Genomic DNA, 21,732 nt, shown 5'->3' with positions numbered 1-21,732 from the left:
AATCGCTTGGTCATTCCCATTCCTAGACTAAGAGAAAAGATCACAAGTCTATGTCATGATACTTTCCATTCAGGACACCGTGGCATCACCAACACTCCATCTAATACAAAGACAGTTTTGGTGGCCAAAGATGAAGGATGATATCAAGATCCATATCCAGACATGTGCAGTCTGCAATCAGAACAAACATGATAACAAAAGACCAGCAGGTCTCCTGCTCCAACCAGCAATATCAGCAAGACCCTGGGAAATCATTGCCACAGACTTTATCGTGGAACTACCCTCTTCCAGGGACTACACAACTATAATGGTTACCATTGATTTGTTCACTCATATGGCTCATTTTACACCCTTCTACAAACTGCTATCTTCATCTGAACTTGCTGGAATGTTCCTGGAACACATATTCCGGCTTCATGGGCTACCTTCCAAGATCATTTCTGACCGAGGACCCCAGTACATATCCCAGTTATGGAAACAGTTATATCGAATACTGGGAATTCAACGTGCTTTGTCTTCGGGTTATCACCCACAGACCAATGGAGCCACTGAACGAGTAAACCAAACGATGGAACAGCATCTTCGTTGCTTTGCCACCAAGGTCCAGGATGATTGGTCACTCTTAATACCTGTGGCCGAATTCACATACAACAATTTGGATCATTCAGCTATCAAAACCAGTCCTTCTGTAGTCAAGGATTTCATCCTTCAGTCCTACCGTCCATTCTTCCACACCCTACCCCAGTTCCTGCGGTTGATTCCTGGATTGAAACACTAATTAATGTGCACAAAGAAGCCAAGGAACACCTGGAAAAGGCCAGAAAAGACGTTAAACATTATGCTGACTCAAAAAGAAGACCTGGCCCTTCCTATTCAGTAGGCGATAAAATCTGGTTATCCTCGAAACTCCTTCTCCATCATCTACGACCAAATAAATTGGCTCCCAGGTATTACGGGCCCTTTTCTATAAAAGAAATAGTCAATCCAGTGGCCTTTCGACTCCAACTACCAGAATCATGGAAAAGGATCCATCCAGTCTTCCACACCTCTCTGTTAAAACCATATGTTCAGTCCTCTCGAACTGCTCCAAGATCTACCCCAGTGATCGTCAATGACCAACTCGAATATGAGGTCTCCAGAATCTGTGATTCCAGTTACCGACGTGGTCAACTACAATATTTGGTTGAGTGGAAAGGTTATCCTCCCAGTGAGCGCACCTGGGAACCAGTGTCAAACATGAATGCCCCCAGGCTGATTCGAAGATACCATCTTATCCATCCAGGCAAACCCGGAGGAGCTGGGCTTCAGAGGAGGCATACTGTCATGAACAGTCGCCTACGTCCCTTCTGGACTTCGTGGTCCCTGACCCATAGGGGATTGAATGCAGTAATCCTTCCAACATGGCCGCCTGATACAGAAAGCTGCTTGCCAGTCCTTGCGCTCCACGCTCTACGTTCTACAAAACAGACACGCCCCTGCGGCTCTTTGCATCTCAACGCTACCGCTTGCTGTAGTTGGACGTGTGTTGCTGAAGTTAGCTCGGGGCTTTCTTCCGAATCCTGTTTCCCGGTTCCTTGAATCCCCCTTCCTTCCTTCTTTTCCTCAATCCCTACCTCCGAACTCCTGGATTTTCGCCCGCGCTCGGGTCACGACGCTCCGTGTCTCCGAGCTCAGACATTGTGCCTTCATGGTCTCTGTCCTGGACATCTGAACGTATCCTGGAGTTGGATTGTCATCCTCACGCTGGAATCCGAAGACCAGCACACAGGTTTATACAAATCCCGGACCGTGCGAAAGAAGTCACCAAAGAAGGTCTCAAACAAACAACAAAAACAGGTGAGAAGGGGAGAGACTTGTGACAGATTGGTCTATAATTGCTTGATTAAGAAATCCAAAGACTACCCAACGGCATAACTACAGGAGGATACCTTATGATTAATTCCCATTAAACCAGAAAGACTATCAAAATGTTCTACCCACGAGGCCTCTGAGACGGACTGAGCCTGAAGATAAACCTGGATTGATGATGACTTATTAATTAGTAACCAAAAAGAGCAAGCATTTTTACTGGCTAGCTATTGGCATACTTTCAGCAGCCTGAGATAATAATAGGGATTTGTGAGTTGTTAGCCAGTTTTTGTAGGGTTGTTTTAGATGTTTAACTTTGTTAACATATACGGTAGGCTTCCGTCAGGATAATTGTCTGATTTTGGATCTTAAATCTTTTTCTCCTCTCTTGTACTGCAACATCAAAGCAGTGATTGTGGAATTTTCAAAAAGTGGATCGTAGATAAGTCCTGTCAGTAAACAGCCCTCTCAATCCTTGCCAATGCTCAACAAAATGACAATGATCAGTCAACCTTTCTGTCTCTGCATTACCTTTCACCTTAATTTCTGCTAAACACTAATTCAGAGGCTGTGCCAAGCCTGGCCTCCATATTACTGTACAAATGCAGGAAACAATTTCCACAGGGGAATGCATTCTATCCGTAGCTTTCTGCACCATTCGCTTCTCTGTGTGTAGACTTAAGACAGTGATCACTGTCTTCCTTTCTAATATAACAAATTTGCTATAACTCATAAATAATGGGTTTGATCCAAAAATATAGTCTAGGCTCGAGTGGTATCTATAATTGTGCCAAGTAAAGTGCAGCGTGATGTCACCATGAACACATCCATTAAGGGCCACAAGGTCCCACAGTATTATCACCTTCTTGGTGGACCTACCACAATATAACACCTGTTGTAGTGTTCCAGAGGCAGGAAGGTTGGCAATTAAAATTTCCCCAATTAATCACATACACCGAACACAAATACCACTCTTCAAAAATATCAGTGAGTAACGTTGAAAACACATCAAATTATTTTTTGGGTTCCAGTACATTGTAATAAACAATTTTCCCGTACTTTAGTAGTATAATTTTTTCAACAGTTTAATGGTTAGGCTGTCAGTCGACATTGTCTTCCAAGACATACTACATTTCCTATCGCACAGATCAGGCTCCCATAGGGCCTACAGGCCTGCCCTTTTGTGCTGGATTATAAAAAACTGAAAAAACATCAATGGGGGTACATCTAATAACCACGTTTCTTGGAAACAAATGGCTGAAGGGGCCATATCACAAAATGGGAAAAGGAGTTTCCCAAAAGATGGGAATGGCCACAAATATTCCAAGACATACCACTAAGCTGATCACTATCATGTTCTCACTTCCCACAGTCATTGTTGGGTTTACTAACATGTAACTACTGTAACAATGTCGCAGAGTCAGTAATTAGTTTAATTAGTGGAAGACTCCATATTTCTGGGAAGTAAGACCTGTCGCTTTGTGTCCCCATCTAAGCAAAGTTTTATTTTCAAAGTATACCTAAAATCCTGTGGAACTAGAACTTGAACAGCGGAACCAATAACTTGTTTCCTTACAATATTCTTATTGCCCAGATTATTAAATATATCAGCTTCATCCAATAGTATATTAATAAAAAAATTGAAGTTAAAATGTAAAATCACCAAATCAGTCTGTGTATAAAAAATAAATTCAGCTTGAAACAAATCGGATGATTACATTTATCGCAGCTGAGGAATATCATAAAGAAGTGAAAAGACATTTTACCTGTTAAGAGGAATAAAACTGTCACAAGAAAAGTCTTTTCAAGTGAACACAAAACAAACTAAATCTCAACTTCGAAGGGATTGTGTCCTCCGACGTATTCCTTATCTTAGATATCTCTTTCCAGCTTTGCTGGCCTTGGAAAATTTTTCTCTAGAGGGTGCTGTGCGACGACGTCCGTCGAGTCGATGTCCCTCGACAGCCGCCGTATCGACGTCGACATCATCCTGCCTATAAAGGCCGCGCGCAGAGTCCGTTGCTCAGTTCCGTTTTTCCGCGCTTACTCAGTGCCTCGGAATATTGTTGCTCAGTTTCGTAGAGAATTTATCCTATTTCCTCGAGATATTCGATCCATGCTCGATGGCTTCCTCGTCAGAACCGACGACCCCTCGGTCCGGCTTCAAAAAATGCTGAGACTGTGGGAAAAAGATGTCGCTGACTGACCCTCACAGAGTTTGTCTGTGGTGTTTGGGAGCTGAACACCATTGTTCGGAGTGCAAGGACTGTATGTCCATAAAAGGTAAGGCCCTGAAGGAGCGTAGGGGGAAGCTGGAAAAAGGTAAGACTTCAAAAGCTTCTTCTTCCTCGACGAAGTCGAGACATTCGTCTCCTCGTCACCATTCGCGCTCCAGGTCTCGGAGTGGGCCCCATCACTCCTCGAGATCGAAGCACTCGAAGAGGAGATGTCGAAGATCCCCTTCTCCGTCCTCCTCTTCCTCTGTTTCTCCTAAGAGAATCTCTTGCCCCACCAAACATAGTTCCCGGGCTGAATGGGAGGAATTCCGCAAAAATATGATGAGGGTCTTCGAGAAAGCGGCCTCGACCCCCTCGAAGACTGCCGAGAGCGATGCTCTGGTCGAAAGACCCAAAGGTCAAAAACGCTGCAAGTCGCAGTACCCGGCGAAGGAAGCTTCTCGAGCGCGTCACAAACCCTCGAGTAAAGCTATGACCTCGAAACCTTCTTCGAAGGTTCCGTCGACGCCGTCGACGAAGGTTCCGTCGACGCCGAGATTAGTGTCTTCGACGCCGTTGTCGAAGGTACCTTCGACACACGGGTCTGTCGACTCGACGCCATCTTCGACACCGGCGTCGACGCCAAGGAAAGTCACGGTTGTGACGCACCCAGTGGCTATCCCCAGGTCCTCGATGACGATGGCGTCGAGATTGTCGACTTCCTCGAGCAGAATCCCAATTCTATCGAGGACCTCGAGGCCTCCGCCTTTGTTTTCGACACCACGCTCGAAGCCTTCGACGTCGGCGTCGACGACATCGACGTTTTCAAGGCCGATTACAACAAGTTTGGCACCCTCTGCCTTGGAGATGGGTTTCACACCCTTTGTGAGTTCAAACCAATTGAGAACTATGTCCTCAATTATGGAAGAGGAAGAACTATCTGACCAAGAAGAGACATTTGAGTTGCAGGGACCTGCAACCCCAGTTCAAGAGGAGTTATCCTCAGAAGAACGCAGGTTAAAGGATCTCCATGATTCCTTACATGAGGCAAGTGGGTTAGACACTTCCCCTGAGGTGGAGTTCGCTAGGCCAGACCCGGGGGAGCATGCTGAAACCCCCTATAGAGCCTTAATGGCCAGGATCACAGAATGTATGGGGTGGTCAACACCTTCACAGGCTTTCCAACAAGATGACCTCACGGATATTCTTGATAAAGGTCCACAGGAGGATCCTGTAGTGCCTTTTCATAAAGCTCTTCAGAGGAAAATCATGACGAACTGGGAAACCCCAGATGTCGTCCCGGCAGTAAATAAAAAACTGTCCACTAAATACAGGGTATCTTCTGCAGACCCGGAGTTTTTGTCAAAACACCCATCCCCAGAAAGTCTGGTGGTACAGGCAGCATCTTCTACTGACATCAAGACTGCTTACCCTACCGTCCCACAGGACAGGGACGATAAAAAATATGATGCCATGGCAAAGAAAGTTTTTTCGGCATGTAGCATGGTGTTAAAATCTATTAATGCTACTTGCACCCTTGCTAGATTCAGCCATACACTTTGGGAGTGTGCTTCTACAGCGGCTGACTGCATCCCGGAGGGAGAAGAAAGGGAGGCGTTCCTAAATATCATACAGGACGGTAAAGACGCTATGTGCAAATCCCTCCAGACGGGCATTGATTCGGCTGACAGTATCAGCAGAGCAATGGCGGCAAGTACAACAACCAGGAGATTCGCTTGGTTGAGAAAGTCTGGTTTTGCCCCAGATGTGCAAGCCAGGCTCTTGAACATGCCATTCGATGGCTCTTCTTTGTTTGGGAAAAAGGCGGATGACAGTTTAGAAAAACTGCAAACATCAAAGGCAGCAGCAAAATCCCTAGGCGCTGCAATCCGTCAGACACCTTTTCGTCCCACAGGAACCTCTGCGAGAGGCAAGTCCTTTCGCTTCTACTCCGCATTCGGAAGAGGTAGAGGACGACTGGCTCAAAGGGGACAAAGAAGAACTACCCGAGGTGGACGGGGTAGATATTCAAAAGCCGCAGCAACAGCAGGTGCCTCTTTACCATCGGCATCTGCATCAGCCGCCCCAAAACCACTCTGAGGACTTCCCACACAAGACACCTGTAGGAGGCAGGTTAACTCAACATCGGGCGGAATGGCGGTCTATCACGTCAGATGCTTGGGCATTGGAGACAGTTGCACAAGGTTACTGCCTGCCTCTCCTACGCATGCCTCAGAGTCATCCACCTGGGATCAGCTCTCAAAAAGCTCCAGATCCGCTCCTCTTGCAGGAAATTTTAGACCTGCTAGAGAAAGGTGCCATAGAACCGGTACCTGTAGCGGAGAGGAACAAGGGCTGGTACTCCCCTTACTTTCTCATTCCAAAGAAAGACGGAGGACTGAGACCCATCTTGGACTTGCGAGAATTGAACAAATTCCTCAGGAAAGACAAATTCAAGATGGTAACTTTTTCTCAGATCCTTGAGGCTCTTCAGTTCCAGGACTGATTGGTATCTCTGGACCTTCAGGACGCTTATTTCCATGTGCCTGTCCATCTCAAACACAGGAAATACCTGAGGTTCGCAATTGGCAACTCTCATTATCAATTTCGAGTGCTGCCATTTGGGCTGACCTCCGCCCCAAGGGTCTTCACCAAGTTAATGTCGGTAGTGGCTGCAAGTCTAAGGAGGGAAGGGATTCACGTCTACCCCTACCTGGACGATTGGTTGATCAGGGCTGTATCTTCGGAACAAGCTCAGATCCAGCTAAATCACGTTTGCCACTCCCTTCACAGACTGGGCTTCTCCCTCAATTTAAATAAGTCACAAATAATACCATCGTAGAGACTCCAGTTCATCGGAGCGATCCTGGACACTTCCCTGGGAAAAGCCTCGCCACCAGAGGTGAGGGCTCAAGATATTCTACAGATGGTCAACAAGTTCCAAAATGCCCAACGTCTCCCAGCCTTCGACTTTTTGAGGTTGCTAGGCCTCATGGCATCCTGCATTTTCCTAGTGCCAGAGGCTCGCCTGAGAATGAGATCCCTCCAGTGGGCACTGAGAACTCAGTGGTCACAATTCTCAGCAAGAATGACAGATCTTCTTCAGGTTTCCGACAGGGTGGCTCGAGACCTTCAGTGGTGGGCCTGTCAGGAGAACATTCTGAAAGGAGAGCAGTTTTGGCAACCCTGGCCGGAGATAACAGTAGTCACGGATGCCTCACTCACGGGGTGGGGAGCCCACGCCAACGACTTCGGAGTCCAGACTACATATCAACCTGTTAGAGCTGAGGGCCATCAGACTTGCGCTGAAGGCTTTTCTGCCATCTGTACAAGGAAAGAATGTCCTGATAATGACGGACAACACAGTGGCCATGCATTACCTCAACAAAAGAGGAGGCATAGGATCACTACCTCTGTGCAGAGAGGTGATGCAGCTCTGGTTTTGGGCAATCCAAGAAGGAATCTCTCTATCGGCAGTTCACCTAGCCGGAGAGAAGAACTTGACAGCGGATGCTCTGAGCAGGCAGAGCACAGTCTCCCACGAGTGGGAACTAGCTCAGGAAGTCCTTCAAGAGATATTCGCCCTTTGGGGAACCCCTCAGGTGGATCTGTCCGCCACCAGTGTCAACAAGAAGTGCGATCTGTTCTGTTCAAGGGAATTTCCCCCGAGAGGAGCTCGGGGAGACGGGCTCATAGTGGACTGGGAGTTTCCGCTTCTGTACGCGTTCCCACCGGTCCCTGTCATTTCTCAAATCATCAGGAGGTTGAGAAGATTCCGGAAAACCATGATCCTAATTGCCCCGGATTGGGCCAGGAGAACATGGTACCCGGACCTTCTAGACTTGTCCATCTGCCCTCCAATTCGACTTCCACTCAGAGAGAATCTACTCTCACAGAAGGGAGGTCAGGTTCTCCATCCAGACATCAAAACCCTCAACCTTCACGCTTGGCTTCTGAAAGGCTGAGGTACAAGGATTGGGACCTCCCTGATGATGTTATGGAGGTGTTGCTTTCGGCAAGGAGGCCAGCAACAAAGTCTTTATACCGCTGCCATCGGAACAGATTTTGCAGCTGGTGTAGAGAAAAGAATATCGACCCCTTTTCATGTGGTACACCAATGGTTTTGTCCTTCCTACTCTATGTGGCGTATTCAGGCCTTCAAGTTGGCACCATTAAGGGCTATCTCGCTGCGCTATCCATCTTTAAGCGCACTGCGGAAGAACCATCCTATTTCAAGTTACCCTTGGTAATACAGTTTCTAAAGGGGTTAACTAACGTTCATCCCCCAGGACCATTCCAGGTTCCCCTATGGGATTTAAATTTAGTCCTAACTTTCCTGATGGGCACACCTTTCGAACCACTCCATTCTTGTTTGTTAAGATTTCTTACCCTTAAGACTGTTTTATTAATAGCACTTACATCTGCTAGAAGGGTGAGCGAGTTACGAGCTCTTTCTTGTAAACCCCCTCATACAATCTTTCACAAAGACAAAGTTGTCCTGCAAGTGAAGCCTAATTTCCTCCCAAAGGTGGTTTCTGAATTCCATATCACTCAGAAGATTACCCTTCCATCTTTCTATCCTCCCCCTCATCCGGGGAAAGAGGAAGAGAGGTTACACAGGCTAGACCCAAGAAGGGCTTTACGTTTTTACATCCGTAGACTGGCTAGGATAAGACAGGCAGACCAGCTGTTTGTAGGCTACGCAGGTCACAAACTGGGGTGACCGATAACTAAGCAGACAATTTCCAGATGGATCATTCTAGCCATTTTGGAATGTTATAAACTGGCAGGAAAAGAGCCCCCTCAAAATCTTAGGGCTCATTCGACCAGAGGTATCGCAGCTTCATCGGCCCTCAAAAGAGGAGTGCCGGTTAAAGACATATGTGCGGCTGCCACATGGTCGTCCCTCCATACCTTTACACGGTTTTACAACTTGGATTCCTCCTCCAGTCAAGAGACTAGGTTTGGAAGGGCAGTATTGCACTCTATTCATCAATAAAAGGAAGCATGAAGTCAGTACTCCGACCTCCAATAACAGAATACTGCTATGGGAGCCTATCTAAGATAAGGAATACGTCGGAGGACACAATCCCTTCGAAGAACAAGTTACTTCTTACCTTGTAACGTTCTTTCGATGGGATGTTCCTCCGACGTATTCCTTATCGACCCTCCCATCCATCCCCGCAGTACTACTTCCCTTGTTGTTGCAGCTTACACTCCTTCAGGGTGATTAGTCTAGTCCAGAAAGAATAATTGTGGGCTACAAAACGGAACTGAGCAACGGACGCTGCACGCGGCCTTTATAGGCAGGATGACTTCGACGTCGATACGGCGGCTGTCGAGGGACATCGACTCGGCGGACGTCGACGCGCAGCGCCCTCTAGAGAAAAATTTTCCGAGGCCAGCAAAGCTGGAAAGAGATATCTAAGATAAGGAATACGTCGGAGGAACATCCCATCTAAAGAACGTTACAAGGTAAGAAGTAACTTGTTCTTCTCCCCACTTTGCATTTGGGAGCAAAGCCTGACACCAAATTGATTAAGCTTGTGACTAACTCTTGATTATCTATGTCCATACAAAATCCAGAATACTCCTCTGGCTTACAACCCAAGAGAGGATTAAATGTGTAAGAAGAAATAAAATCAGTCGAACAAGGCCCTTTGGTTAGGGCAACCAAGCCTGGAAAGTCAGTAATACCAAAATTAAACCTGGGCACAGGATTCAAGCCTTGATCTTTAGTCAATAATCAGAGTCTTTTGGCTTCCAAAGTCTGCAACGGTAAAGATGCTAAAGATTTAGCATCAATTAAGGACATATTTATCACCATTGGAATATTAGAAGGAGGATTGTACATGACTGAGTTTGAGTGCATTACACCAGGATTCTCCATGATGGCCTCTTTAACATGTTGCACCTCTATCTCTTCATACTAGGGCTTTGTTAAAATACTCCAGTTGAGTTCTTGCTCCTGCTGAGCTGAAGTAGCAATCCCAGGATTCAAAATGTTTTATTGTATGTCCCCCCATTAGTTTCAAAGACATTTTTGCTACTTTGGGACTTTTCTTTTTCTTTCTTAAGCAATTCTGTATCATCTCGACCCCACTTACCGATTTATCATTATGTTCTTGCAGTGAGGAATTCAAATCTGATATAGTGAGGTCTTCGTTTTGTAGCAAATAATTTTTTTAACATTCTGAGCAATTTCCGTGACCCTTTATTTTTAGATTTTGGAGGTCTCTTTTGATTTCTTTCTAGTTTTTTTAAGCTTAGATGAAACTGCCAACTTTGGAACCTCAACGGTGTGAAACCTCGAGATAGGCTGTAACTCGGTGTCCACTGGCGGTTCTACTGTGGTAGTCAGTAAAACGGACAGTTTAACTTGGCTTTAAAGACTCCATAATTATTACTGATGTCTCGTGACTATTAGAGAGAGACATTTGAATCTCTGTTCTTCTTTGTATGCAGTACTGAGGCAACAGCTGAACCTGTATTAGAATCATTAGATTTTGCATAAAAGTATCCTTTCAGAAAGCTCATCTTGGCTGGAATTGAAGCCAGTATGGTCTTCTGGTCTTTAAAAATCTTTGTTTATGGTTTCATATAGTTTTACCAAAGAATTAAGGACAAAATGTAAGGGAAATAAAGCAGATGGAGATTCCTGTTTCAAAGTGTGTAAATCCGGGATTAACTTGGGAGAATTCAATGGAGTCAGAGTATGTTGGTAGGAGTAAGCAGAAGGTTAAAACCTGTTTGAACTATTTGAGGCATATAGAGATGGTGATCCGGGGGGATAGCTCAGGGGCAATGTACTCGCCTTGGAAGCAAGATGACACGGAGCAACACAGGTTCGATCCCCGGATCCGCGCTTAGAAACCTATGGGTATTAAGCGCGTTATAAATAACCAATCATATCATATATCATATCATATCCAGACAAACAGGACTCAGTCACCATTGAGAACCGTGCTTTTGGGAAGTGCTTAGAAGTGCTGTTGGCTGTACTTGGCTGCCGTGCTAGTGTGGAAAATGAAACTGGCATTTACTGAGCATTTTATGGTTAAACTGAAGAAGCTCTATATTAACAAAGGTTGCACGCATTTGGGAAGTGCTTAGAAGTGCTGATTGCTGGGCTGATGGGCCCGGGGTCCAGGGAGGTCCTACACTTCTGTTGCATACTGACCGCAATTGTGAGTTTTATTGTACCAACCTTATTAAGTGAATTAGTTACTTAACTGCTGAAGTTGAATGTGCCCTGTACAGTGCTCATTGCGATCTGCTGAGTCCTTCCATTTTTGTGACACATGTTTCATCAGCGGTCTCCTCTCATTATGAAACGTCTGGAATAAGACTCTGTAAAGCGGCATACAGTGCGAGTACAGCGTTGCCTGGTTTAGTGCTGAGATATTCACTTTTTAAGCCTGAAATTGGAGGAGTCTGTTTATTGTTACTAGGCATCCCTCGGCTGCAACTCTGTAGGTGTTAGCGAGCGCAATGATTGATGTTGCATCTTCGCCTATAGCATTACCTAGTGGTGTAGTAATACAAGCTATGCAGTCATTGGAATCGAAACTTTTGCCCCCCCCCGAAAATCATAGCAAAACCGCCTCCTACCTTGAAAACTAGAATGATTTCACTTTTTCTCCAAAGCTAGCGCTCTTACTGCTATTGAGGAGCAAACTGCAGTTAAAATCATAGAGGCAGATTTGAATAGATCCCTGCGCTACCTGGAGTAGAAATTAATTGAACACGTCATAAAACCCACAATCAATGGTAATCCTGCTATGAAGGGAGATTGACTTGTGCCTTTGGACACCCTGAGGATAAAAGTAATGAAGGAAGAGATGAAGGAGATCTTATTGTGAGGGATAGTCAAGATGTTGATAAAGTCATTCAGAGTGGTGATATGCCTTATGTGAAGACTTGTATAATAAGTGATCCTCTCATGAACGGACAGGAGTCTTCTCCAAAAAATAAGCTAACAGTGAGAATCCTTGAGCTGGTAGTTGTTATAACACATATAACAGCTGATCCACTGTTACATCCTGTATCCACTCCTCGCCATGATAGTACTAACAGAACAGTACCGTTTGAAGCTGAATTAGGAGATATGTCAAGTTGGACAAATACACAACTATTGACAGAACAACATAGCATAGTACAGGGCACTATATCTTTACAAAGTGAGTGTGGCAGACTGGAAGTGGCAGAGGAGGTGTTAAATCCATTTCAAGAAAACATTGTTAGTGACTGCAGTAATGCCGACATGCGCAACACTAGTATCACATCTAGTGGGATGTTTAATATAGTTGAAAATCTACTAGCGACATTAGTGGAAAAATGCGACATGTTACAAAAGAAATTGGATGTCCAATGCATATAATTACATAAATCGATTAATCGTAATGGAAAGATACTTGGAGACTGAAGTACAAATAGAGAAAACATACCTAAAAAAAAAAGCCTGCCAGCCTGAAACCAGTAGAGAGACCGACCTTACAACTTAACCCTACACATGAAGCCAGAGCTGCTGTGAATACTGTAACATGTGGTTAACGGAGGGAAAAAATATCTGCCTCATAAGCCATTTTATATGGTAGTCGACACAAGAAGAGTCCTATAGCATGCATAGAGAATATAATCGAAGTGGAGTGTGAAATTCGTGACTAAGCTGATACACAGATAAATAATATAGTACCTGTGAATGCGAAAGCCAAAAGTAATCAAACTAAAGAGAAAAAAGAGCGAGCAAAAAAAATGAAAAAACAAGAACAGACGCATGAAAATCTACAAAGAGGCTTTAGATGATATGGAATGTCTTTTTGCCAGTGAAGATGAGCAAACAACTGGTATACATACTAAGACGCCCGTGCCACAAGTAAATAAAGTGATAACCGAGAAAATGGCAATGAACACTGCCACTCAAACAGGTATAATTGGTCAGTCAAATCAGTATCGAAAGCCTAAGACTCTTAAAGACCGAAATGCTGTAATAGATCTAGAAGAGGAATGACATTCCGTCTGAATCTCACCCGTGTCCCATGTGGAATACCTACCACCTCTTAATAGAGAAGCCATTCTATACATCTTATACTCTAGCTGCCCTCTGGGTGATGACCTCTAATGACATTACGATTGTTGATCAGATAGAATATCTAAAAAATATCTGAAAAAGAGATATATTGCATGGGATATACTTGTAAGATTGTACAAACGTCAGCAAAAAAAGCGAGGAACCTTGCTCTCAGTCATGGACCATATGATGCTAACTCAGAACGTCCAAATATGAGCTCGCGATCTCATGGAAAAGGGGGTGTAATCGCTAGAAGTAACTTCATCAGACCCAGTAACGAAACCAGTGATGCGATTGTGATTAATAGCGCAAGGCCAGAGACCGTAACAAGAACAAAGCGGCTAATGGCGGAAAATCTAACATAGGAGAAGGCTATTGGCAATGGCTGCCTGTCGTCTTTTAAAACACATTTCTCTTCTATATCTCGATGACTTCAATTATATGCTCATGGAATACTGGCTTAGGAGGGCCTTCTAAAATCTATGGAGCTCTTTAGTATCATAGCGTTACAAGAAACAAGGATGACTGAAATATGTCACATAGAGGGTTGAAGCACCTTACACGTCCCAGCTACTAAGGGACCTGTTGGCCGTCCTAAGGGATGGCTACTGATTACGACCCATCACCCCTTAGCTCTGAATGAAGTATTAGGCTCATCCAAAATGGTACAAGTAGTGAAAATTGCGACTGACCAGATCAAAATGTGTTTGGTGAATGTATATGACCCCCCTAACGCCATAGCATCTAAACACAATGTGGCTACAGTAAAGAAGATTGTTGAGAAAACTGTCCAAAACCTGTATGGATAGTCAGTGATTTTAATTCTAATATATAGGCAAATAATATAGAACAAGCCAATGCAAGTGAATCTGACCCAATCAAACGTCCAAATTTAAACCAAAGCTTGGGCGACCCTCTTATATTCCTATGGATATCATAGGTTAAATGGTTTTTGCCCAGGAGATGCTCACATAGCCTTGTGTGTGAGCGGTTACAGTGCATCTACCATTGATTATGTATTCGCAAACATAGCAGCCTTAGCTCTGTCAGAAGATATGGCAGTCGCGACACGAGAGAAAAGTGACCATATGCCATTCTGTGTATTACTAAAACCCACTTTGAGAAATAGTGTAGCTCTTTCGTGCGTGCAGAATGGGAATATATACATTAATAATGTTAACAACAGCATCCAATGGAACACAGTCATCCTACAGAAGGGCTAGGAAGTCACAGGTGAGCTCTTACCAGTATTTATAGACCAGTATGATGGCAACTTTGGCAACAGAGAAGTAAAATAATGGCAGACTTCCTGAAGCGCATCACATGCATAAGGAATGCTATAAAACAGAAAAGAAACTATAAGAGTATACATGAGAGATGGACTAAAGGCCATAACAATGGACAACTCTGATAGTCGAATCACTGCTGCACAAAAACAACTGCGCGGGTCCATCACAACAGTTCTTAGCCAGGTTAAAGGCTTGTACGCTCCAGTGGAAATTGCAGTAGAGATCAGGTGGGTTAAAGCTTAATACCGTAGGTGGTTCAGAAACTATTGTAGATGCTGTGAGATGGAAATATGGTAAAACATAGCGAATTTAGCCATCACTGGAAACCATACTGGCACATGGACAGTGATGAGAGGGATAGCAAAGCGAGATTTGCCCATTAATAGTGTCACAGAGGAAATCTGGTCTACCCATATAGACAACACACCGGGCACCTTCACACCGATAGATGAGGAATTGGCCCTGCCTCTAGCGAAATGGATATGCAAAATATCTGTGTGTGAAACAACGAAGATTGAGAGGCTCCACAACTCTCGAGCTGCTGGCCGAGATGGCACTTGCAATACCCTGTTAAAGAATTCCTCAGGTATGTGGGCCTGTGCGCTGCACATTCTTTTGGGGCATATTGGCAAATTTGGTGCCCTACTGAAATCTTGGAGAGAAAGCTACATTCTGCCAGTATACAAGAAGGGCTTAAGGTCAGAACCCTCTAATTATAGAATGCTGGCAATGCTAGATATACCGGGGAAGATATTTCCAAAATAATATTGATTGAACTGCACAAGTGGATTAAGGACAATAATATTCTTCCGCCCAACCAGACTGGATTTAGAGCCAACTCATGTACGATACACAACTTGCTGATTCTGGTCTCTGCGACTAAGTATGCCTGGACTAGACGCAACACTGCTGTCTACGGCACTTACATCGATTTTAGTGTAGCCTTCGACACAGTGATGCGTAATAAGCTGTAGAGAAAATAAATGGGATGCAATATCTCACTAGGGCTATTAAAGATATTAATGTTACTGTATAGAGACACCAGCATAAGCGTACTACTTGATGGCCATGGTACCCTCTCTGAGAAAATGCATACCAATAGAGGGGTTAAACAGGGATGTATTGTGACAGCTATACTCTTTAACTTATACCTAGCTGATCTGGTTAATGCGTTTGATACTATTGCCCATTATCCAATTAAAGTGGGGACTCTCAGAATTGGTTGGCTGGGTTATGCATATGACCTTTTTCTTGATCACACTCCCAAAGGCCTGCAAAACATGTTAGACGCGCTGGGTATGCTAAGAAAAATGACCTACGGGTAAATAGTTCCAAAAGCAAGACCATGGTATTTAATAACAAAAAGAAAGCAAGGAATCAACTGACATGGAAGATTGATGGTGAGGTTATGGAATGGGTAAAGCATTATAAATATTTAGGAGTTTGGTTGACGACAAGCTTAAACAGCACATCATACATTGGGCAGAACCAAAAAATAAATGTACGAAGATAGTAAACACCATCAGTGCATTTATTGGTAGGAATGGAGGTTGCTCTTTAGAGACAATCCTACTTTTATACAACTCCAAGATTGTGTCAGTCCTGGTGTATACGATTGAGGTATGGGGCCATAACTTGTATAGCAAAGTACGAAAATTCAAAGCAAAAATGTTGCAGCAATTGTTTAGAATACGTAAATCTCTATCAGTTGAGTACATATTGCTGGAATTCGATTTGAAGTGTAGCTTTACAACCTTCTTACTTAGAGTGTCCTTGTGCTATGAAACATTGCTTTATCATGAGAACGGAACCATTCTGGTTAGCTATCTGAAAGCTTTCGCAAAATTAGACTGTTGTGAATCTATAGGTACCCCGGGAAAGATACTGGACATACATAACAAATGGTTTGAAGGGTATCGTCAGACAAATAGTGGGTTACCATGTAGGCCACGCAAATGTTGGATTAAACAGAAACTACAGTACTGAGAACAATTTGATTCGACTTGCCACAAATACTAATAGTGGCCCTTATATGCAACCTAGTATGCCACAGACCACCAAACCAAACTAGACATTTGCATATCCAAATAGTGCTGTCATTCGACAATACCTACTGCTAAAATGTAACATTAATGAAGTCTTGGAGTGTTAAGGTGTGAAAATTGGTATTGAAAGATTGAACCGCCTTTGTCGACTGTGTGGAGGAAATGTAATAGAAACCCTAGAGCATATATTGGTTTACTGCAAAATTCTGAACAAGATCAGAGCTAATTATTTAAAAACATACAATAATGCAATCGATTGTGATGTTAATTCATTCATATGGTCTAAATTTATGGAAGGACATGATATTAATTTTATATATTTTATTGTAAAATATTATTGAAATGTAGAGAGATTTCAGATGATTTATCAAAAGGAATTTTAGATTGATTAGATAAAAATCGTATGTTTTTATATATAATTGTGAACAGTTTTTATAATCAATTGTTAGCGATATTGTGATATTTTTATACTTGGTATGTAGAAGCATTAGTTTGATGAAATTTGAATGTGTTTTTATGTTTGCAATGTATATATAAAGCCGTCTTGGTTAGATGTATGTTAAATAAATAAATTAAGAACCTGCGAAGAAACTGGATCGGTACTGGTTTGTAAATTCTTATTATCAGTACCCGATAAGGAACTGGTGACTACAATAGGTAAAGAATCACCCGCTTCTAATCCCCTCATATTCTCTGAAGCCCCAAGCCTCGCTCATAGGGAGCTGTCGCCGATTGAGATTTGTTTGGGTCAGTTTGATGCTAACAATTTGAATTTTGTGGTAATACAAGAGTAGTCAGAGTCTTGGGTTGATCTTACTGACTCCACACAGACCTGCTTTGTACTTGTGATGTTAGACAGGATATCACCCATTTTTGCACTTAAATTTGCATCAGGAAGCATTCATTGCCAACATAATTGTACTTCATAGAACATAGGCATACATCTCCTGCACAAGTTATCATTGTAAATACACTGGCAATATGCTTACCAATAAACACCTGCTGCAGTTATTCAGTGAAGTATAGCCCACAGAAACACTGCTGACTACACTAACTGCACACTACACTTTGCGGGTCACTCCGTGCAGCGCTTTGCACCTGGTAGCAGATTAAATCGGCCAAATGTCACAGCTGAAGAGGTCCTCCTGGGAACAACACTGCAGCAAAAAGTTCCTTCAAACACACAGCCAACATAGCCCAGAGTACTGCAGACCACAATCTGTCTCCCATCACTGCCTTGCCCCACCCACCGCTCTGAGCCCACCTCTCCAAACCTGCACAATATATGGTTCGTAGTTCCAATCCCCACAAACAAGCCTGCAGTAGCAAAAAAAGGAAATGATACCAACAACTACGTTGTTCCAACACAGCTGCAGCCTTTCTGTCACTTGCTCGCTCAGTCTCCACTCATCTCCCTCTCAAGAGGGCTCAGGAGATCTCCACGGGGCTCTGCAGGGCTCAAAAAGGCTCTACATGGTTCTGAGGGGTTCAATGGGACTATCTGTGCTGAACATAGCTCACCGCTGCTTGCTACGCTCTGTTCAATCTGTCTTCTTGGGCTGGATTAGTAAAACGGACCTAACAGCATCAAGCTGCAACGCTCATGCAAACATGAAACAGCAGTGAGCAGTTGCTTCCGACACGTCCGATTGTGGCAATGTGTATTTGTGCAATTGCCATTCTTCTATGTTGTCTAAGCACAGATGTTACTTTTTAATGTTCTAACACTTGTACTACTTTTCCTTCTGCCTGACTTGGCAAGTTTAGCAGCCTGCCTTGCCTAAGCTTCTCTGCTGCTCCTCTGACTCTAAGTATGGATGCATTACAGTCAGAGGTCGCCAAACGGTCAATCGCGAGCAACCAATAGCTTGCCTGAGCTTCTACAGTCGCCCGCGCTGGAGATACTGAAAAATGAACACTTTCTGAAGCAAAATTGTTTACTGGTGTGTTTTGCTGCTACTGTCCGTGTTCAGGATCCGCTTGGTGGCGGGGAGTTTGGCTGCTAGGCCACACGGAGCTACTTGTAAATTCACTGACAGATGCAAGCATCACGTTCTGCTTCTGCGGCCGCCTGTACTACCACAGGTGGCCTTGTGCGCCCCCGTTAAACACTGTCTTGCTTGAGCGAACTCGCTCTTGTTTGCCGGAGATGTCAGAGAGGCTGGGGCAGGATCAGGATCAGTGTGTGCCATGTAATGAAAATATCACCGTAGCACTGCCGCTCGCCTGGGCTAGAATAGGTGGGTGGGGGAAGAGGACTTGGATTTACAGCAATGCTAAAAATACATGTCCATGGAAGTGAATTACAAAATGTCTGCCTCTGCCCAAAAAAACAAACATGGGAAGCAGGGAGTCAGCAGATATTACGATATGACAAAAACTGAAAATGGCCGGCTAACGGGAACAGCACGTGTTAGAAATGGATGTCACAATGCAACCATGCAACACAAAGGTGCGCCAAAACCTTCACGCGTGTTTAACGGTAAGATGTGAAATGCACATATAATATTTGAACGTTAGAGGAATGAAACAATATCTACATGGGTGCCAATTTCACAAATGTATTGGTGGGGCCCAGGTGAGCAGCCTGGGGCTGTGCACTTCTGCGTGATCGCAGGTCTTATTAACAGATGCCAGCCCGTGTTCAAAGATGGGGGCTGGGCAGTGGTGGAAATGGAAAAAATGGAAAAGGGGATCCCACAAGGACTGCGCTGGGGGTGGAGTTTGGAGGTGAGGGCGGAGTTCTGAGGAGGCGAGCTGGCAGTTGGACTCCACTCAAAGGAAATGTTCAAAATAATATTTTTTAAATGGTACAATTTCTTTCATGCTGCTTCTTCCCAAACTATACACCGTACATAAATTCCACTTTAAATCACTTCCATGGCAGTGGTGCACCCAAAATACTGTTGGTAACACAGTGATTTTGAGTACTTTAAGGGATCCATAGACCCGCTCTACCGTCAAGACTACCGGGGTAGCTCAGCAGGCTGGCAGACAGTTGCTGAGATGAGTTATTTTGAAAACTGGTTATTAATCATATGACTTTTTGCAATTCCGTATAATAAAACAAACAGGTTCTATAAAATGTGGCTGAGTAGGGGTGGGTTGGGCTGGTTGATTGCTTATATTCAGGGTGGGGGTGGGGATATTTCTGCCCCTGTATTGAAAAATCAAAAGTTGGCACCCATGAACCCACAGTTTAATTTCCTAAACTACTGTCAGCTCAACAGAAGTATTTATTTGTGATTAACCAGTTTGACAAGCATATAGCATCTTTATAAATAATAGCCTGTGCTAAAACACAGAGGGGCACACAAATAAGAGTATGTGTGGTGTCTGACAAAAAAAAAAATTCAAAGAAAACTAGTGAACGCAAGCAGCATTTTTCAGTTTGGAAGTTACTTTTGTTTTTTTATGGAAGTGTGAAATGCCCATTTGGAAAACAATAGTGTGTCCAGCATGTAGAAAGCCTGCATAAAACGCAAAGGAAAGAGCACAAAACTTACAAGATATTTGTGTGGTAGATAAAATATGAGTCTTTTTATGAGACGGCTACTAATAAATAATAATGCAACAAAGAGGTTTTTGAAGTTCTTAATATAATTGTGAAGGCATATGTTATTCCATTTATTTAAAGAGGGAAAAAATTGAGGCCAAAAGAATATTGGGAAAAATTCCGAGGTTTATAAACATCTCCACCCGGATATTGCCCGCTAGTAGCTTTCCACTGTTGGCCTCCACTACAAGTAGCTGTAGCTAACGTAAAGGTTGGAGACCCTGCATTAGATGCTGCACCACATGACACTATGAACCTTGCAGCCCCTCTCGCATGACACTTGCTTTTATCCTCTGACGCCAGTAACTTATAGGAGGGCATGTCTGCCTGCCAATCTCCTGCAGATAGATTCTTGCATGATTTTTACTATTTGTTTGTATTTACTACTAGTTTTTTCATTAAATATAGTTAAATGTAATCACTTGAGAATTTTTTGAACAACCATTAGTAAATAAATGCAGTTTAGGATTTACGAGAATCCAGCAGTTCATGCCTGAAAGATTTCTAGAAGTTTGCCCTTCCCAAAATGATTTCAACCATTTCTTAAGTCATATGATAAAGACATGTATTTGTATAGGTGAATGCTCTGTTAGTTGTCATTTTCACTTCGAAATAGATTTAAACCTCATTTCCCCACTGAGATAAAAGGATTCTGGAACTCTGAGGTATGGGTTAACTCACTCCCACCCATACCTACAGTGCTACGAGGCAATATCAGTGGCAGACGTGCATGATACAAATACCAAGAAAATAAAGTGAGTGGTTTTGAGTTTGGGTAGTATTATCTCTGGTAATAATGCCAAATTCACTTACTGGTCCTGCTTATGGTAACCGGAAAGGGTCTGCATAATTTTCAGTCATGCAGGCCCTTCTGCCGTTCCCCATTTTGGAGTCCTGTGGACTCCATTCGGTACAAGCTGTAGTACTGCATGATTACCGCCACCCGGTCCCTTGCCATACAACGGGATTCAAAATGGTGGTATGGAAGTGCTAGTCTGAATTATTTTAGGTCAAAGGACTGCATGGGGTTTTTGGAAGATTTACCACGTAATTCCACCACAGTAAATTCTCTGTTTTTTTGGCGGTGAAGTGAAAGATTTGCTACCAGCATCATGCTGCCAGTAAATCCTCCACTTCAAGGCCCAAATCTTAGTTTGGCTGTAATTCTGTTACAGCCAAACAAAAAAATGATGGTCATGAAATTACCTCCACTACTTTACTGCACCGCCAAACTTGTACTCAGGCCCAACATTTTCAAAATCATTTGTATCTTGGATATTGACGTTTTATTGCACAGTTTTCAGACAAGTGATGTTCAGGACACATTCTGTGCAGTGCAGCTGGTAAGGTGCACACTGAACAAATGTTTTTCTTAGAAGAGCATTCCTGATGTGCATGTTGTTCCCCTACAGGGTATCTCAAGCCTTTTCTGGAAGCTTGCAGCTGTGAAGCCTTTTTTCGCATGTCTGCTGTATTGCTGCGATATCCCAAGCTTGACGGGCACATACTGGAAAAACTCAGCATTCTACTTCACAAGCTCTCCAAGATCAGGTAATTAAGATGCTTGGTGTTGATGTTTTCCTCAAGCACGGCAGCATTTATATAATGTTAATTCCACGTCTTTATAAGAACTGCGGCTTGAGTTCTTTTGCTCAAGTTTCTAATCCAAACTGGTCCTTTGCATATGCCCCAACTGGTCTAGTGAATA

The 21,732-nt window shown here is 43.6% G+C and overlaps 1 protein-coding gene across 2 annotated transcripts in view; it reads left to right on the top strand.

Annotated features, from left to right (window-relative positions):
* Positions 1–21,732, top strand: part of CCDC138 (coiled-coil domain containing 138) — a 749,637-nt gene that overhangs the window by 720,651 nt on the left and 7,254 nt on the right. For both annotated transcript variants that reach the window (XM_069636872.1, XM_069636873.1), the window contains one exon: positions 21,437–21,575. In XM_069636872.1, coding sequence (XP_069492973.1) covers positions 21,437–21,575 — 139 coding nt within the window. The remainder of the gene's footprint in view (positions 1–21,436; positions 21,576–21,732) is intronic.

The sequence above is a fragment of the Ambystoma mexicanum genome, chromosome 7p, assembly GCF_040938575.1.
Source record: "Ambystoma mexicanum isolate Mex_15411 chromosome 7p, UKY_AmexF1_1, whole genome shotgun sequence".
In the NCBI taxonomy this organism is placed as follows: Eukaryota; Metazoa; Chordata; class Amphibia; order Caudata; family Ambystomatidae; genus Ambystoma; species Ambystoma mexicanum.
This window is presented reverse-complemented; position numbering and strand designations above follow the sequence as displayed.